This window comes from Bufo gargarizans, chromosome 6, assembly GCF_014858855.1.
Source record: "Bufo gargarizans isolate SCDJY-AF-19 chromosome 6, ASM1485885v1, whole genome shotgun sequence".
NCBI classification, from domain to species: Eukaryota; Metazoa; Chordata; class Amphibia; order Anura; family Bufonidae; genus Bufo; species Bufo gargarizans.
In genome coordinates, this window is record NC_058085.1 from 32056474 (window position 1) to 32077002 (window position 20529).

At 46.1% G+C, this 20529-nt stretch overlaps 1 protein-coding gene across 1 annotated transcript; it reads right to left on the reverse strand.

Annotated features, from left to right (window-relative positions):
- Positions 1-253: 253 nt before the first annotated feature.
- LOC122941691 (gastrula zinc finger protein XlCGF66.1-like) lies at positions 254-1114 on the reverse strand. The gene is made up of 3 exons (XM_044299116.1): positions 858-1114; positions 558-728; positions 254-475 (listed from the first exon to the last, which is right to left on the reverse strand). The coding sequence occupies exons 1-3, from the start codon at positions 927-929 to the stop codon at positions 335-337; spliced, it is 384 nt and encodes a 127-aa protein (XP_044155051.1). The 5' UTR covers positions 930-1114; the 3' UTR covers positions 254-334.
- Positions 1115-20529: the final 19415 nt, after the last annotated feature.

Genomic DNA, 20529 nt, shown 5'->3' on the forward strand with positions numbered 1-20529 from the left:
AAATTGTGAGAAGATCCAGACCACATGTCATGCCTATGGTCGGCTGTAATCCTGCCATCTCCACCTTTCTCATTATACAAGGATAAAACATATAATAATGGCAGATAAAACAAGATCTTCACAGCCTTCTACAAATCATAGGGGGCATTTTATGAGACATTATCTCCATATACCTGATCATCATGTGGGACATTGTGATGTCCTTCTGAACCATCCTGAGGAAGAAGAGGACTGGGACATCTCTCTGGTGTTCTTCTCTCTTCCTTAACTGTAGGAAATGCATCCAGTGACTGAATTCATTCCTTACATACAGATAATGGGAGGACATGTGTATTTAGTCAGGTCTATTACCTGGTGATATGAGGGGCCGGTGATCCTCCATCATGATGTCCTTGTACAGATCTTTGTGCCCTTCTAAATACTCCCACTCCTCCATGGAGAAAAAGATGGTGACATCCTGACACCTTATAGGAACCTGACAACACAATGATACAGTCACCACCCAAATCCCTTCATAGCGTTCCCGTATAATGTCTCAGCATTCCCAGCAGTGTCACCTCTCCAGTCAGCAGCTCAATCATCTTGTTGGTGAGTTCTAGGATCTTCTCTCTATTGATTTCCAGGGGGTGAGGTGGAGGCCCCATGATTGGACTCAGGATTCTTCTCCATCCTTCAGACACAGGGGCCTGACAGCGCTCACTAGAGGTCTTCTTCACTACTGTGTAGTCCTGGTTATGGAGAGACACAGTAATAACTATCACTCCATACATCTCCAGAGTCCCTCACCCCTCCAGTCATGTCCATCTGTTAGTAACATAGATAAGATGATGTAATGTGACATCATCAGAATCTCTCACCTCTCCAGTAAGCCGGAAGAGGATCTCTAGGGTGAGATTTATTATACTCTCCGCCATCTTGTCCCCGTCCATCCTTGATGGGTCAATCAGAAGAAGGATCTGATATAGAAGATCTCCACTGAGCGGATCCTATATTTTAGGAGACACAGAGACAGCTCCACTGCATACACTCTGTAACTACATCCCGATGCAACACTTCAAGTCATCCAGCACCGATCACAACCAGCACAACAAAGTCCTGAATACACTGAATAGCACTCAGTCATGTGATTCCAGACTCCTCCCACACACAGTCACATGTTCATGACATCATCACAGGTCCTTTCCCTCCTCCAACAGAACAGCCTGGAGGACTCCTCCCACACATGGTCACATGGTCATCACATCATCACAGGTCTTTTACCTTCTCCAACAGAACAGCCTGGTTGACTCCTCCCACACGTAGTCGTGACATCATGAAAGGTCCTTAAAGAGCTTGTATTTTTCTACCCGCTCCAAACTCTGACAGGAATAAGGGCACTTTCACACTTGCGTTGTCCGGATCCGGCGTGTACTCCACTTGCCGGAGGTACACGCCGGATCCGGAAAAACGCAAGTGTACTGAAAGCATTTGAAGACGGATCCGTCTTCAAAATGCTTTCAGTGTTACTATGGCAGCCAGGACGCTATTAAAGTCCTGGTTGCCATAGTAGTAGTGGGGAGCGGGGGAGCGGCATACTTACAGTCCGTGCGGCTCCCGGGGCGCTCCAGAATGACGTCAGAGCGCCCCAGGCGCATGGATGACGTGTACATGCGATCACGTCATCCATGCGCCTGGGGCGCCCTGACGTCACTCTGGAGCGCCCCGGGAGCCGCACGGACGGTAAGTATGCCGCTCCCCCGCTCCCCGCTACACTTTACCATGGCTGCCAGGACATTAGCGTCCCGGCAGCCATGGTAACCATTGAGAAAAAGCTAAACGTCGTATCCGGCAATGCGCCGAAACAACGTTTAGCTTAAGGCCGGATCCGGATCAATGCCTTTCAATGGGCATTAATTCCGGATCCGGCCTTGCGGCAAGTGTTCAGGATTTTTGGCCGGAGCAAAAAGTACAGCATGCTGCGGTATTTTCTCCGGCCAAAAAACGTTCCGTTCCGGAACGGAAGACATCCTGATGCATCCTGTACGGATTTCACTCCATTCAGAATGCATGGGGATAATCCTGATCAGGATTCTTCCGGCATAGAGCCCCGACGACGGAACTCTATGCCGGATCCGGACAACGCAAGTGTGAAAGGGGCCTAAGCCGGTTGTAGAGACAGATTTGGAGCAGAGAGCGCGCCAGAGGCAGACTGGGCATGTGCAGTTAGAATAAAGCCATGGACGAGCTTTCTCTAAAGCTCCTCCATGTGGTGTGCACATGCAGAGCGTGGCTGAGGGGGCTCATTAAAAAACATTACCATTCGGATTTTTTTAATAAAGTATATTAAGAAACTCTTTTTTACCCTACCTCCCACTATATAGTGGAAAGTACTTGTATAGTGGCCCACTAGTCTCCCCCTCCTCCATACATGTAGTGTCCAGCGGTGCAGGTGGAGGTATGTATACAATCACCGCCATTGTCTGTCAGGATTACTGGGTATGGGGATCAGTAAGGCTGTGGACGCCTTTCATTAGATTGAATTCTATGTATTTTCCTGGTATGAAAGAATAATTCTAACCCCCAGTGACACGCTGAATCCCTTGCATGGTAACCGCTGGAGCATTGTGTGTTTGAACATGTGGGATGTCTGACAAATACTTTCTATTCCTGGCTTTTTTCGTTGGTTATCTATTTAGTGCAGCCTTAGCATGTCCGTGCTCTCCACCGCTCAAAGGTGAGCTGCCATTCTCTCACTGTGAATAAAATACACTACGTACCATCCACACCTCATGTCCCGGAAGAAACCATACGTAGTGGAGGTGGCGGTTGTACTGGTCTATACTTATTGGGGAGGTGGCGGTTGTGCTGGTCTATGCTTATGGGAGAGGTGGCGGTTGTGCTGGTCTATGCTTATTGGGGAGGTAGCGATTGTACTGGTCGATACTTATTGAGGAGGTGGCTGTGCTGGTCTATACTTATTGGGGAGGTGGCGGTTGTACTGGTCTATACTTATTGGGGAGGTGGCGGTTGTGCTGGTCTATACTTATTGGGGAGGTGGCGGTTGTGCTGGTCTATGCTTATGGGAGAGGTGGCGGTTGTGCTGGTCTATGCTTATTGGGGAGGTAGCGATTGTACTGGTCGATACTTATTGAGGAGGTGGCTGTGCTGGTCTATACTTATTGGGGAGGTGGCGGTTGTGCTGGTCTATACTTATTGGGGAGGTGGTGGTTGTGCTGGTCTATACTTATTGGGGAGGTGGCGGTTGTGCTGGTCTATACTTATTGGGGAGGTGGCGGTTGTACTGGTCTCATGCTTGCCTGTTTTGCTCTTTGGGTTTGATTAGTTATCGGGGTCCTAATCCTTATATTCTGATACTCTAGGGTGGTCCCTGGGAGTGTTTACTGCAGACTCTTGTAGACCCTTTAATATTTGGGGTAACCTGCATCTCTACGTTTATGTACCTGACTGCACTGCATTTACCGTTCTGGGAGTGAGGGACATCTACTTTTTAACTACGATTTTTATGTGTATTTAGTTACCTATCAGTAAAGGCGCATTATTTCTGTGTAATATACAATTGTGGCGCTGTGTTATCTTTTTTTTAATTATTATTGGTTAGTGACACAGTCACATAGATTGCAATAGGTCCACGTTGTTAAGGGTTAGTGTACGCTGTTTAGATTAAACCCCCTTCAGTCCTCCGACTGCAGATTCTCAAGAGATAAAGGAAAAGAACAGGACTCTTGAGGGATACACATTCCAAGAGGAGAGCTCCAGTCAATGCCCATTATGGTGTAAAAGACTACAAAATAATAGTGACCAGCAGAAAAAAGATAACATCATTCTTACTGCGCAATAAGCGATATAAAAATAGAACCCAGAAAACAATGGTGCAATTGTATATATTAGACAGAGCCCCTGTGGAGAAATCATGGGGCTCCAATCATCGGTTGCTATGACAGCCTGGTGCCTTGTGTAGACTCCTAGGCCTGACAAAGTGAGCTGCCTGCAAAGTTAAAGGGAACCTGTCACTGGGATTTAGTGTATAGAGCTGAGGATATGGGTTGCTAGATGGCCGCTAGCACATCCAAAATACCCAGTCCCCATAGCTCTGTGTGCTTTTATTGTGTAAAAAACCCTGATTTGATACATATGCTAATTAACCTGAGATGAGTCCTGTCCCTGAGATTAGTCCAGCGTGAAGGGGCCCAGCACCGCCCTGCATCCTCCGAATCTCCTCCTTGCTCCCCAATGTCAGAAAGCTATGGTGCCGTAATATCGCGATGCGCGAGCTAGCGCATGCGCAGTTTGTTCCCTGAGGCAGATGCCAGCACAGGGAAGGAACACTATGACGACACTGCGCATGCGCTAGCTCGCACATCGCGAGATTACGACTCTCTAGCTTTCTGATGTCGGGGAGCAAGGAGGCGATTCGGAGTATGCGGGGCGGTGCTGGGCCCCTTCACGCTGGACTCCTCTCAGGCACAGGACTCATCTCAGGTTAATTTACACAATAAAAGCACACAGAGCTATGGGGACTTGGTATTACGGATGTGCTAGCCGCCATCTAGCAACCCATGTCCTCAGCTCTATACACAAAATCCTGGTGACAGGTTCCCTTTAAGTCTGAAACACAGACTGACAGGCAGCCTGCAAAGATACCATAGACTGCAATAATCTTCTATTGCAGTGTATAGTACAAGTGATCAGGAGATCACATATACACGACCCCTAAGGGTACTAAAAATTATATTAACCCCTTCTACCCCAATTTTCACCTTCCTGCCCGGGCCATTTTTTGCAACATGTGTCACTTTATATGGTAATAACTTCGGAACACTTTTACTTATCCAAGGCATTCTGAGAGTGTTTTCTCGTGACACATTGTGTCACGGGATGCCAAGGGGCTCGCTCTCCTCAGCGCCTTCGGCATCCCATTACTGTACAGGAGAGAGGACACGCACAGCGTCCTCGTCTCCTAGGTGACAGAGGCGAGACGGACCGGCCGCGCATGTCTCCTCCGCGCAGCCGGCATCCTCATTTCCCCCAGTAACTAGGAGAGGTCTGAGCACCGAGCTGGACACTTGGTGCTCGGCTGTTCTCCCTGGTGCGGGTCGTGTGGCGCTGGCCACGTCATATGACCTCAGTCTGCCAGTATTTAACAGGCAGCCTGCTGGCCACAGGTTGCCTGTTAATTAGGTACCTGGCGATTGTTTGGTTTCCTGTATACTTACCTGATCCTGTGTTCCCTGACGATCCTCTGCCTGCTCCTCCTGTACTGTGCATCTCTCCTGGTATTCTGACCCCGGCTTCCACCTGACGATTCTTTGCGGACTCCCGTTGTACTTTGTTTCTCTCCTGGTATTTGACCTCGGCTGACTATTCTCTGCTTATTCCTTGGTACTGCATAGCTCTCTAGCTATTGACCCGGTCCATTCATGTAACGTTATTTGTCTTGTCTGTCTTCCCAGTACTTATCGTAAGTTAGGGACTGCTGTCCAGTTGTCCCCTGTCATCAGGACTTGCAAGGCAAGTAGGCATGGCCAGGGGTGAGGGTGGAGCGCAGTGGTCACTATTCTCCCCCCTGTGTGTAGTGTATGTGACCCCCACACAATGTACTTCATAATAGTAATAAATTGGAGTCAATATATTTCACCTTTATTAATGAAAAAAATCCCAAATTTACCCAAAATGTAAATGTTGCCATCATTTTGAAAATTTAATTTTATTTTTTAGAACGCTAGATGGATTACAATTTTTAAAGCAATTCTTAAAATTTTTAAGAAAAATTACCAAAACCCACTTTTTAAGGACCGGTTCAGTTATGAAGTCACTTGGTGGGGCTTACATAGTAGAAACCACCCATAAATGACCCAATTTAGAAACTTCACCCCAAGTTACTCAAAACTGATTTTACAAACTTTGTTAACCCTTTAGGTGTTCCACAAGTATGAAAGGAAAATGTAGATGAAATTTCAAAATTTCACTTTTTTGGCAGATCTTCCATTTTAAGTAGTGATGAGCAGCAGGGGCAATATTCTAATTCGGGATATTTCGCGAATATTTGGGCGAATATTTGTCATAAAATCGCGAAATTCGAGAATTTGACATTGTTTTCCTGATTGCGAAAATTGTCAATATAATATGTAACTTTTGCTACATTTTCCAAGCTGCTAGAAGTTTCCTGAGACTGGAGAAAATGGTTGGCATGGCAGAACATATAGCAAAAAGTATTGTGCCGTACGCTCAAGAAAAGGAGCCCTGCATGGTTTTTGGAAGGGAGATTTTGTTGGACTGGTATTTAGACACCATGTCCCATTTGAAGAACCCCTGATGCACCCTACAGTAGAAAAGTTACCCCATTTTGGAAACTACAGGATAAGGTGACAGTTTTAGTGATACTATTTTGTGGTACATATGATTATTGATTGTTCTATATTACGTTTTTGTGAGGCAAGGTAACCATAAAATGGCCATTCTGGCACCCTCTGACAGGTTAGATCATGTGCTATTTTTATAGAGCGGGTTGTTATGGATGTGACAATATCAAATATGTCTACTTTTTTTGTTTGTTTGTTTCAGTTTTATATAATAAAGCATTTTTAAAAACAATTATGTTTTTGTGTCCCCATTCTCTGAACGCCATATATTTTTTATTTTTCTGCCATATTGTCTTGTGCAGGTGGCTCATTTTTTGCAGGAAGAGTTGTCGTTTTCATCGGTACCATTTTTGGGTACATATGATTTTTTGATCATTTAATATTGCACTTTATGGGGCAAGGTGATCAAAAAATTGGTTGTTTTGGCACAGTTTTTATTTAGTTTTTTTACAGCGTTCACCTGTGGGTGTAGGTCATGTGATATTTTTATAGAGCAGGTTGTTACAGACGTGGCAATACCTAATATGTATCCTTTTTCTTATTTAAAAGCATTTTTGAAGCAAAAAGATCATATTTTAGTGTCTCCATATTCTGAGAGCCATATTTTTTTTGTCTTATATAGGGGCTCATTTTTTGTGGGATGAGGTGACGGTTTGATTGGTACTATGTTGGGCTGCATAGTGCATACGCCTTTTTGATCGCTTGGTGTTGCACTTTTTGTGGTTAAGGTAAGAAAAAATTGCTTTTTTGGCTCTGTATTTATTTTTCATTTTTTATGGTGTTTATCTGACAGGGTAGATTATGGGACATATTTCTAGAGCTCTGGCTCTATCGGGACACAACGATCTAATATATATTTTTCCTTTCTATTTTTTATTATAAAATGAGGGGAAATCAAATCACCCTTTTTCCCAATTAAAGATAAACATAACCAGCATCGTGCAGAATAAAGCTTCATTTTTTTGCGCTAAACAAAAAAATAATGACGGACCTGTGAAGGTAAGTATACTTGCCTGCTCTATACTGCTCGGCTCTGACTCTGTGATTCTCGTACCATCTTCACTTCATTATGGTCGCCCCATATAATCTTCCTGCATTAATGGGGTCACCTGCACCACTGCAGCCAATTACTGGCCTCAGCGGTGGTCAGTCACTCAAAGGTCAGAGGTAGCAAAGGGGGGAAAATATTTATGGATAGTGTTAAGCGAATCTGAACTGTAAAGTTCAGGTCCATACCGAACCTTGTGGGTTCGGGTACCCGGACCCCAACCCGAAGTTTTCTGGAAAAGTTCAGGTTCAAGTTCGGTGTTCAGACATTTAATAAAGCTTGTTGAAAGGCTGCAGGGCAGCCAATCAACAAGCTTTTAAGCTGTGGGCACTTAGAAGCCATCTAATGGCATGGCTGTGATTGGCCGGTGTATCATGTGACCCAGCCTCTATAACAGCTGGATCACGTGTAGCACCGCCCATCAGTATTGCAGGGACAGGAAACAGGCAGCTGAAGTGAGGGAGAGTGTTAGGAATCTCATCTGGCTATTTATTCTGTAGGTGGCCTATAGTGATTTTTCTGTGGGTGTAATACACCAGCTTTGCACCCCTGACACAGAAATATAACAGATAATCTGGCTGTTAATTCTGTGGGTGACCTATAGCGATCATTTGTCGGTAAAATGCACCATCTTTGTACCCCTGCCACAAAACTATAATACTTATTCCGCCTGTTAGTTTGGTGGGTGACATGTACCCATTTTTTTGTGTGAGGTACACCTGCACTGCATACATGACAGGGAAAGTAATAGCGTTAATCCGTCTGTGAGTTTAGTGGGTGGCATATAGCCATTTTGTTTTTAGGTACACCTGCACTGCATACCTGACTAGGAAAATAATATAGTAAATAAGTCTGTTATTTCGGTGGATGACATATACCCTTTTTTTTTTTTTAGGTACAACTGTACTGCAAACGTGACAGGGAAATTAATATAGTTTATCCGTCTGTTAGTTCGGTGGGTGACAGATACCCATTTTTTTGTATGAGGTACACCTGCACTGCATACTTGACAGGGAGAGTAATATAGTTATTCCGTCTGTGAGTTTGCTGGGTGACATATACAAATTTCTTTTTTAGGTACACCTGCACTGCATACGTGACAGGGAAAGTAATTAATTTAATCCGTCTGTTACACCGGTGGGTGGCATATACCAATTGTTTGTATGAGGTACACCTGCACTGCATACGTGACTGGGAAAATAATACAGTTAATCCGTCTGTTACATATACCCATTTTTTTTAAAGGTAAAACTGCACTGCAAACGTGACAGGTAAAGTAATATAGTTAAACCGTTTGTTAGTTCGGTGGGTGACATATACCCATTTTTTGTGTGAGGTACACCTGCACTGCATACGAGACAGGGAAAGTAATATAGTTATTCCATCTGTGAAAGTGCTGGGTGACATATACTCATATATTTTTTTTTTGGGTAGACCAGCACTGCATATGTGACAGGGAAATTAATAAAGTTAATCCATCTGTAAGTTTGGCGGGTGACATATACCTATTATTTTTTCAGGTACACCTGCTGTGCAAACGTGACTAAGAAATTAATATAGTTAATCCGTCTGTTAGTTCGGTAGGTGACATATACCTATTTTTTGTGTGAGGTACACCTGCAGTGCAAACGTGACAGGGAAAATAATATAGTTAATCCGTCTGTTAGTTCGGGGGGTGACATATACCCATTTTTTGTGTGAGGTACACATTTAATGCATACGGCACAGGGAAAGTAATATAGTTATTCCGTCTGTTACATCAGTGGGTGACATATACCCATTTTTTGCGTGAGGTACACCTTTACTGCATACGGGACAGGGAAAGTAATATATCTATTCCGTCTGTGAATTTGATGGGTGACATATACTTTTTTTCTTTTTTTTAGGTACACCTGCAGTGCAAACGTGACAGGGAAAGTAATATAGTTAATCCGTCTATTAGTTTGGTGGTTGACATATACAGATTTTTTGTGTGAGGTACACCTGCGCTACATACGTGACAGGGAAAGTAATATAGTTATTCCGTCTGTGAAATTGCTGGGTGACATATACCCAATTTTTTTTTTTTTTTTAGGTACACCTGCACTGAATACGTGACAGGGAAATTTATAAAGAGGTAATCTGTTTGTTAGTTCAGAGGGTGACATATACCCATTTTTTCTGTGAGGTACACCTTTACTGCATACGGGACAGGGAAAGTAATTGTCACACCGGACGGGATAACAGACATACAGATAAACCCGCAAACCAGGCTCTAGGCGAGAAGCAGGGGAAAGGGTCACCTCCTAGCAAATCCCTGACTTCTCTCCCTGCTCTGCTCAGCCCACATTCAGACCTAGATGGTAGGAAGGAAGTGTCCTCGTGCCTGGGCTAAAACACCCTAGATTCCCTGAGATCGTGAAAAGGGGAATAGGAGCAGCCTGCTTGCACAGAACCTGGATGGGAGAGATGACACCAACACAACAAAGAAAGAAAACAACAAAAAACTGAAACCACCCTTATCTCTGCAGAGCTGGAACAGACAATCTTCCTTCCTTGCTTCCAAGGCCAGAATGATTTCTATCACCCGCTCAGAGCACTGGGATGGAGTGCTATTTAAACTAATGACCTCACTCAGAGCACCTGATGGGAGGCGGATCCAGCACGGCTCCAATACAAAATACTAAACATGTGCTGCTATTCTGGCCGACCTCCGCACATAGTCAGAGCAGGGCATGACAGTAATATAGTTATTCTGTCTGTAAGTTTGCTGTGTGACATATACCAATTTTAAATTTTAGGCACACCTGTATTGCAAACGTGACAGGGAAAGTAATATAGTTAATCCGTCTGTTAGTTCGGTGGGTGACATATACCCATTCTTTGTGTGAGGTACACCTGCACTGCATACTTGACAGGAAAAGTAATATAGTTAATATGTCTGTTAGTTCGGTGGGTGACATATACCCATTTTTACTGTGAGGTACACCTGCACTGTATACGTGACATGGAAAGTAAAATAGTTATTCCGTCTGTGAGTTTGCTGGGTGACTTAAATCTATTTTTTTTTTTTAGGTACACTTGCACTGCAAACATGACAGGGAAAGTAATATAGTTATTCCGTCTGTGAGTTTGCTGGGTGACATATACCATTTTTTTTTAGGTACACCTGCACTGCATACATGACAAGGAAATTAATAAAGTTAATCCGTCTGTTACATCAGTGGGTGACATATACCAATTGTTTGTATGAGGTACACCTGCACTGCATACGTGACTGGGAAAATAATACAGTTAATCCGTCTGTTACATCGGTAAGTGACATATACCAATTGTTTTTTGTGAAGTACACCTGCACTGCATACGTGACAGGAAAAATAATACATTTAATCCGTCTGTTAGTTCGGTGGGTGACATATACCCATTTTTTGTATGAGGTACACCTGCACTGCATACGTGACAGGGAAAGTAATATATTTATTCCGTCTGTGAATTTGCTGGGTGACATATACTGATTTCTTTTTTTTTAGGTACACCTGCATTGCATACGTGACAGGGAAATTTATAAAGTTAATCCGTTTGTTACATCGGTGGGTGACATATACCAATTGTTTGTATGAGATACACCTGCACTTCATATATGACTGGAAAATTATTATAGTTAATCAGTCTGTTACATTGGTGGGTGACATATACCAATTGTTTTTTGTGAGGTACACCTGCACTGCATACGTGACAGGAAAAATAATACAGTTAATCTGTCTGTTACATTGGTGGGTGACATATACCCTTTTTTTTTTTAAGGTACACCTGCACTACATACGTGACAGGCAAATTAATATAGTTAATCCGTCTGTTAGTTCGGTGGGTGACATATACCTATTTTTTGTGTGAGTTACACCTGCACTGCATACGAGACAGGGAAAGTAATATAGTTATTCCATCTGTGAATTTGCTGGGTGAAATATACCCATATATTTTTTTTTTTGTACACCTGCACTGCATACGTGACAGGGAAATTAATAAAGTGAATCTGTCTGTTACATCGATGGGTGACATATAAACCTTTTATTTTTTTAGGTACACCTGCACTGCATACGTGACAGGGAAAGTAATAAAGTTAATCCATCTGTGAGTTTGGCGGGTGACATATACCTATTATTTTTTCAGGTACACCTGCTGTGCAAACGTAACTAAGAAATTAATATAGTTAATCCGTCTGTTAGTTCAGTAGGTGACATATACCTATTTTTTTGTGTGAGGTACACCTGCAGTGCAAACGTGACAGGGAAAGTAATATAGTTAATCCGTCTGTTAGTTTGGTGGGTGACATATACCCATTTTTTGTATGAGGTACACCTGCACTGTATACGTGACTGGGAAAGTAATATTGTTATTCCGTCTGTTAGTTCGGTGGGTGACATATACCCATCATTTTTTTTTAGGTACACCTGCACTGCATACGTGACTGGGAAATTAACATAGGTAATCCGTCTGTTAGTTCGGTGGGTGACATGTACCCATTTTTTGTGTGAGGAACACCTGCACTGCATACGTGACAGGGAAAGTAATATAGTTAATCCGTCTGTTAGTACGGTGGGTGACATATACCAATTTTTGGTGTGAGGTACACCTTCACTGCATACGGGACAGGGAAAGTAATATATTTATTCCGTCTGTGAATTTGCTGGATGACATTTACCCTTTTTTGTGTGAGGTACACCTTTACTGCATACGGGACAGGGAAAGTAATATAGTTATTCTGTTTGTTAGTACGGTGGGTGACATATACCCATTTTATTTTTAGCTACACCTGCACTGCATACGTGACAGGGAAATTAATAAAGTTAATCTGTCTGTCACATCAGTGGGTGACATATACCCATTTTTTTGTGTGAGGTACACCTGGACTGCATACGTGACAGGGAAAGTAATATAGTTATTCCCAAAGTTACACCAGTGGGTGGCATATACCAATTGTTTGTGTGAGGTACACCTGCACTGCATATGTGACAGGAAAATGAATAAAGTTAATCCGTCTGTTACATCTGTGGGTGACATACAGGGCCGGCTCCCGGTTCTTTTGGGCCCTGGGCCGATAATTCCCAGTAGGCCCCCTTGAGGCATTTTTGTACATTTACATGTCCGTCTGTGGCTCCCACTTGGTATAATGGTCACCAGTGGCCCCAATACACTATAATGACCACTAGTGTTCCTTCACACAGTATAATGACCCCCAAAGCCCTCAAACACAGTATAATGACCTCTAGTGTCCCCACACACAGTACAATGACCCCACAGTCGCCCTCTATTCAGTATAATAACCCCCAGTCGCCCCCCATTCAATATAATGACCTCCACCTGCCCTCATACTGGGGATTATACTGTATGGAGGGGCCACTGGGTGTCATTATACTATATGGTTTTCACTGGTGGTCATTATATTGAATGTGGTCTCCGGTGGTCATCATACTGAATGGATGGTCATTGGGGATCATTATACTAAATTGGAGGCACTGGGGGTCATTATTCTGTGTAATGGGCCCTCACAGTGCATTGACTCCCCAGTGGCCCCCTCACATACCTATCATTGCTGGAGTGCAGGGGAGTTGGTGGTCCCGTCATTCACTAACTGCAACTTATCTCCCTGCACTCCTTCTCTCCTCAGGGCCGCTGCAGCAGTGAGACACACGTCACAACGTCACTGCTGGGCCGGGCCTGGAGGAGAGAAGGAGCTGTGCAGCGATGTAGCTAGAACTGACTGGGCCCCACAGAAAATTTTAGTACGCCCCCGTCCCCCAGTGGGTTCACATTGTGTTTTTCCTATCGGTTTGATGTATACAAATGTGTAGCACTCCACATTTTTGGAGTCAGGTTAAAAAAAATGCATACGTTAACGTAATATTTTTTTTTACCATGAAACTGTATGGTGGACGGATGCCACTGTACGGCCTCAGTCGGAGGCATCTTTTAACACAGACATTTTTGGTATGCATTAAATGGATTGCAAAAATGGGATGTGAACCCAGCCTTAGTGTCAGAATAAGTACCAGTACACAGTGGAGCAGCATGGCGGAGAGGGGAGAGAGTCCTAACCGGTCCTGGTGGTCAGGGATGAGTACTGTGTTTCTCAAGTATCATTTATCTACTGGGAAATACCGGGCACAGTATAATACACTAGAATCTATATAATATAAAGATATTTTCCCTACCCCCCGAATGATAATACAATTAGGTGATTATTTATTATATAGAAATATGTCTTTGTTAGGTGTATTTCTGACACAGATTGTGGCGCAAAGGTCCTTAGCACCACAATCTGCATCTTTTTCCCGCTCACGCCAGGTCTAAAAACGGTGGTGTGGGCAGGGAAAGGGATACAGTTTTAGCCATCCAGTTATTGGATACCACCACCATACATTGACCGGATAACACCTCTGTACAGTGACCGGATAACACCGCCATACCGTGACCGGATAAAAGGATATAAGAAGGTACAGTACAGGGAATGACTAGGGGCACTTCACAGGGTGTGGTAAGAGGGCACAATGCAGGGTATAAGGGGGCACAGTACGGGGTGGGGGCAACAGTCACATAACCCTGTGACATTAGAAGGTTCTTATGGTGAATGTGGTTCAGACGCCACCATGATGAGAGGCAGAGGAGTGAGATAGGGGCCCGGGGCCCTGGATGGACAGGAGGGGTGAACACAGAAAGTAGGAAGGGCTCTGAGGGGGATTCATACAAGAAGTAGTGGCAGGAGGTCTGTGCAGGGCAGCAATAGGAGATAGGAGGGTGGGGCAGGAGCTCTAGATACATGAGGGAGGAGCGGAGACAGAAGGGGATCCATGAGGATGAGATAAGACAGGATATGAAGGGGGGGCAGGTGTCATGGTGGCAAACTTTTTAATAAGGCAGTAAAACAACTAAATAGCATGAAGCAGCATCCAGCAGCAGTTCCACCCCGTCTCACAGAGAAGAGACAGTCACAGTGCAGACTCACTGACAAACTCTGCGTGTCTGAAGTTGGTAAGGTAACCTGCTGCTCTGCTGAACGGAGGGTAGAGGGGGCGTGTCTGAAGCTCTGCAGCAGCCGGCCTCATGTGACTCAGAGGGCCCACCAGAGGGGTACTGCATAAGTGAAAGACAGCAATGAGTACTTCCATCTGTATTAATGGAAGTGCTCATAGCAGCTCAGTGGGAAACCTCAGGAGCAGTGGGCCCCGGCATTTGCTCAGGTTTGCCAGTGCTAAAGCTGGCCCTGGTGACATATACCAATTGTTTCTGTGAGGTAAACTTGCACTGCATACATGATGGGAAATTAATAAAATTAATCCGTCTGTTAGTTTTGTGGGTGACTCAAAGAATGAGGAGTGCATCAAATAAAGGACGTGGCCCCAGTCGTGGTGCTGCTGGTGTTAGTGGAGCTCCTGTTGCAGGGAGAGGATGTGGTCGATCTGTGCCAGCTACACGCACAAATGAAACACCTTCTTCAGGTGCACGTAGGCGACAGAACATTCAGCGTTATTTTGTAGGCCCGAATACCGGTGTACGAATGGTGAGGCAAGAACAAATAGAGGCAGTAGTAGATTGGGTGGCTGATAGTGCCTCTAGTTCCTTTACATTGTCTCTCACCCGGTTCCCTGCTGAAAGCGCAGAGTTGGCCCCTGCAGCCCATGGGCATCTGTCTTTCACCTCACCCCCTTGCAAATTAGGCAAGCAGTCTGAGCCCCAAGTCAATCAAAGCAAAGAAAATAAAAACATGGAGACCACACGTCCAAGGTAAAGGTTTCATCCAGATGCAACGTTTCGGCCAGTGAACCCTTTGTCAAGCATGCTTGACAAAGGCTTCACTGGCCGAAACTTTGCATCGGGAGTAAACCTTCACCTTGGACATGCTGTCTCCATTTTTTTTTATTTTCTTTGCTTTGATTGTCATACTATTCAGGGGAACTTACCAATCCCCAGTAAGATGTGCACCCAACTCTGCCACACTATAGGAGTGCTGTTCATCCACTATTTTGTGAGCCCTAAGTCATGTAGCAGTCTCTTATGCTTTTTTATGACTCTGCTGGCAGGCTTTCCATGGCCCATCCACCTACCCTTTCCCCAGAAGTGGAAGAGATTGAGTGAAATCAACCCCAACCAATTATGTTTCAAGATGTGGACATGGGAGTACCACCGCTGCACGTCTCTGATGATGACGAAACATAGGTGCCAACTGCTGCAGATTTCTGCAGTATGCAGAACGGCAAGGAGGGAAGGGGTGAAGAGAATGTGGAGGATGATGAAGTCCTAGACCTCACATGGAATCAAGGTCCTGTGAGTGATGTGGGCAGTTCAGAGGAAGAGGTGGTGGTCACAGTGCCAGCCACACACCAAAAGACAGAGCAGGGTAAAAAAGCAGAGTGGCCATCCCCTAGCTAGTACAGCTGCTACGGCCCACCGCACCCAGGGACTGAGCACACCAAAGCCAGCTCCAAGGAGTTCCCTGGCATGGCAGTTCTTCAGACAATGTGCTGACGACAAGACGCGAGTGGTTTGCACGCTGTGCAATCGGATCCTGAACCGAGGCATAAATATTCTAAACCTGAGCACCAACTGCATGACCAGGCATCTAAATGCAAAGCACAAGCTGCAGTGGAGTACACTCCCCAAAAAAAACACAAAAGATCTCAGAATCCTCCTGCTCCCTTTTCTGCTGCACTCTCGGCCTCTTCCTCTCCCTCTGGAGTGACCCTGCATACAGAGGATGTGGCAGTAACACCACTATCTCCCCACTGTCCCATGGAAGTGTTCAGCTGTCCATCCCTCAAACACTGGAGAGAAAGAGAAAGTACCCCCCTACCCACCAGCGATTCCTGGCTCTGAATGCCAGCATTTCAAAATTCCTGGCCTGAAATTCTGTCATTTTGTATGGTTGCCTCCTACTCCGCTTTATCCTCTACCGCTTCCTCATCCGGTCAGCATAACACCTGCACCACCACCTTCAGCACAGCCAGGGGAAAAACGACAGCATGCTGTTTTGAAACTCATCTGTTTGGGGTAAAAACCACACACCGCGCAGGAGCTGTGGATGGACATGGAACAACAGCCCGGCCTGGTGGTGTGCGACAACGAGAGTCTCTTGGCAGCTCTGGGCCTAGCTGGTTTGACGCACATCCCTTGCCTGGCACATGTGCTGAATTTGGTGGTGCAGAGGTTCCTGAAAAATTACCCCGATATGTCAGAGCTGCTGCAGAAAGTGCAGGCCATCTCTGCGCGCTTTAGGCGTTCTCACCCTGCTGCTGCTCGCCGGTCAGCCCTGCAGCGTAACTTCGGCCTTCCTGCTCACTGCCTCATATGCGACATACCTACAAGGTGGAACTCCACCTTGCACATGCTGGCCAGACTGTGCGAGCAGCAGCAGGCGATAGTGGAGTTTCAGCTGCAGCACGCACGGGTGAGTCGCTCTGTGGAACTTTACCACCAACGAGTGGGCCTCCATGTGGGACGTTTGTGCCGTGTTGCGCTGTTTCGAGTACTCCACCAACATGGCCAGTGCCGATGACGCCATCCTCAGCGTTACTATCCCACTTCTATGTCTCCTTGGAAAAATGCTTTGGGCGATGATGGAAGAGGATGTGGCACAGGAGGAAGAGGAGGAGGAAGAGGAGGAAGAAAAGGGGCCATTTCCACGGTTATCAGGCCAGTCAATTATAAGTGGTTCGGAGGGTGGGTTCTTGCACACCAACAGAGGCCAGTTATACAACTGTCCAGCCAGGACACAGTTCTGGAGGATGAGGAGGATGATGAGTAGGAGGAACAGTGTTCACAGCAGGATGGCACCCAAAGCAGCTCATGGGCATCACTGGAGCGTGGCTGGGGGGATACAGAGAACATAGATGATACACCTCCCACAAAGGACAGCTTGTCATTGCCTTTGGGCAGCCTGGAACACATGAGCTACTACATGCTGCAGTGCCTGCGCAATGACTGCCAAGTTGCCCACATTCTAACCAGTGCTGATTACTGGGTGGCCATCCTACTGGATCCCCGCTACAAGGACAACGTGCTGTCCTTAATTCCGTCACGGTAGCGTGATTGGAAGATGCACGAGTACAAGTGCACGCTGGTAGACGCGCTGCTGATGGCATTCCCATCTGACAGTGATGTAATTCCCATCTGACAGTGGGGGCTCAGTGGAAGCACACAACGAAGGCAGAGAAGGAGGAGGAAGAAGTCGCCAACGCAGCTGGGGCACCGCCAGCACCTCAGAGGGGAGGATTAGCATGGCCGAAATGTGGAAAAGCTTTGTCAGCACTCCACAACAACCAGCACCACCAGCTGATACGGAACGTCTTAGCAGGAGGCAGCATTTCAGCAACATGGTGGAACAGTACGTGTGCACACACCTACACGTACTGACTGATGGGTCTGCCCTATTCAACTTCTGGGTCTCCAAATTGGACACATGGCCTGAGATTTCCCCTTACTAGAGTTGAACGAACACCTGGATGTTCGGGTTCGAGAAGTTCGGCCGAACTTCCCGGAAATGTTCGGGTTCGGGATCCGAACCCGACCCGAACTTCGTCCCGAACCCAAACCCCATTGAAATCAATGGGGACCCAAACTTTTCGGCACTAAAAAGGCTGTAAAACAGCCCAGGAAAGGGCTAGAGGGCTGCAAAAGGCAGCAACATGTAGTTAAATCCCCTGCAAACAAATGTGGATAGGGAAATGAATAAAATTAAATATAAAATAAATAAAAATTAACCAATATCAGTTGGAGAAAGGTCCCATAGCAGAGAATCTGGCTTCATGTCAGCAGAGAATCTGGCTTCATGTCATAGCAGAGAATCATGCTTCAGGTCACCCAACATTGGAACAGTCCATTGTCATATAATTTAGGCCCCGGCACCCAGACAGAGGAGAGAGGTCCCATAACAGAGATTCAGGCTTTATGTTAGTGACTCAGCATAAAATCAGTCTTCATGTCATAGCAGAGAATCATGCTTCACGTCACCCAACACGGGAACAGTCCATTATCATATATTTAGGCCCCGGCACCCAGGCAGAGGAGAGAGGTCCCATAACAGAGATTCAGGCTTCATGTCAGCAGAGAATCAGTCTTCATGTCATAGCAGAGAATCAGGCTTCACTTCACCCACCACTGGAACAGTCCATTGTCATATATTTAGGCCCCAGCACCCAGGCAGAGGAGAGAGGTCCCATAACAGAGATTCAGGCTTCATGTCAGCAGAGAATCAGTCTTCATGTCATAGCAGAGAATCATGCTTCACGTCACCCACTACTGGAACAGTCCATTGTCATATATTTAGGCCCTGGCACCCAGACAGAGGAGAGAGGTCCCATAACAGAGATTCAGGCTTCATGTCAGCAGAGAATCAGTCTTCATGTCATAGCAGAGAATCAGGCTTCACGTCACCCAACACTGGAACAGTCCATTGTCATATATTTAGGCCCCGGCACCCAGGCAGGAGAGAGAGGTCCCATAACAGAGATTCAGGCTTCATGTCAGCAGAGAATCAGTCTTCATGTCATAGCAGAGAATCATGCTTCACGTCACCCAACATTGGAACAGTCCATTGTCATATAATTTAGGCCCCGGCACCAAGACAGAGGAGAGAGGTCCCATAACAGAGATTCAGGCTTCATGTCAGCGACTCAGCAGAGAATCAGTCTTCATGTCATAGCAGAGAATCATGCTTCACGTCACCCAACACTGGAACAGTCCATTGTCAGATATTTAGGCCCCGGCACCCAGGCAGAGGAGAGAGGTCCCATAACAGAGATTCAGGCTTCATGTCAGCAGAGAATCAGTCTTCATGTCATAGCAGAGAATCATGCTTCACGTCACCCAACACTGGAACAGTCCATTGTCATATATTTAGGCCCCGGCACCCAGGCAGAGGAGAGAGGTCCCATAACAGAGATTCAGGCTTCATGTCAGCAGAGAATCAGTCTTCATGTCATAGCAGAGAATCAGGCTTCACATCACCCACCACTGGAACAGTCCATTGTCATATATTTAGGCCCCGGCACCCAGACAGAGGAGAGAGGTCCCATAACAGAGATTCAGGCTTCATGTCAGCAGAGAATCAGTCTTCATGTCATAGCAGAGAATCATGCTTCACGTCACCCAACACTGGAACAGTTCATTGTCATATAGTTAGGCCCCGGCACCCAGGCAGAGGAGAGGTTCATTCAACTTTGGGTTGCCCCGCAATATAATGGTAAAATGAAAATAAAAATAGGATTGAATGAGGAAGTGCCCTGGAGTACAATAATATATGGTTAAGGGGAGGTAGTTAATGTCTAATCTGCACAAGGGATGGACAGGTCCTGTGGGATCCATGCCTGGTTCATTTTTATGAACGTCAGCTTGTCCACATTGGCTGTAGACAGGCGGCTGCGTTTGTCTGTAATGACGCCCCCTGCCGTGCTGAATACACGTTCAGACAAAACGCTGGCCGCTGGGCAGGCCAGCACCTCCAAGGCATAAAAGACTAGCTCTGGCCACGTGGACAATTTAGAGACCCAGAAGTTGAATGGGGCCGAACCATCAGTCAGTACGTGGAGGGGTGTGCACACGTACTGTTCCACCATGTTAGTGAAATGTTGCCTCCTGCTAACACGTTGCGTATCAGGTGGTGGTGCAGTTAGCTGTGGCGTGTTGACAAAACTTTTCCACATCTCTGCCATGCTAACACTGCCCTCAGAGGAGCTGGCCGTGACACAGCTGCCTTGGCGACCTCTTGCTCCTCCTCTGCCTTGGCCTTGGGCTTCCACTTGTTCCCCTGTGACATTTGGGAATGCTCTCAGTAGCGCGTCTACCAACGTGCGCTTGTACTCGCGCATCTTCCTATCACGCTCCAGTGCAGGAAGTAAGGTGGGCACATTGTCTTTGTACCGTGGATCCAGCAGGGTGGCAACCCAGTAGTCCGCACACGTTAAAATGTGGGCAACTCTGCTGTCGTTGCGCAGGCACTGCAGCATGTAGTCGCTCATGTGTGCCAGGCTGCCCAGAGGTAAGGACAAGCTGTTCTCTGTGGGAAGCGTATCGTCATCGTCCTGCGTTTCCCCCCAGCCACGCACCAGTGATGGGCCCGAGCTGCGTTGGGTGCCACCCCGCTGTGACCAT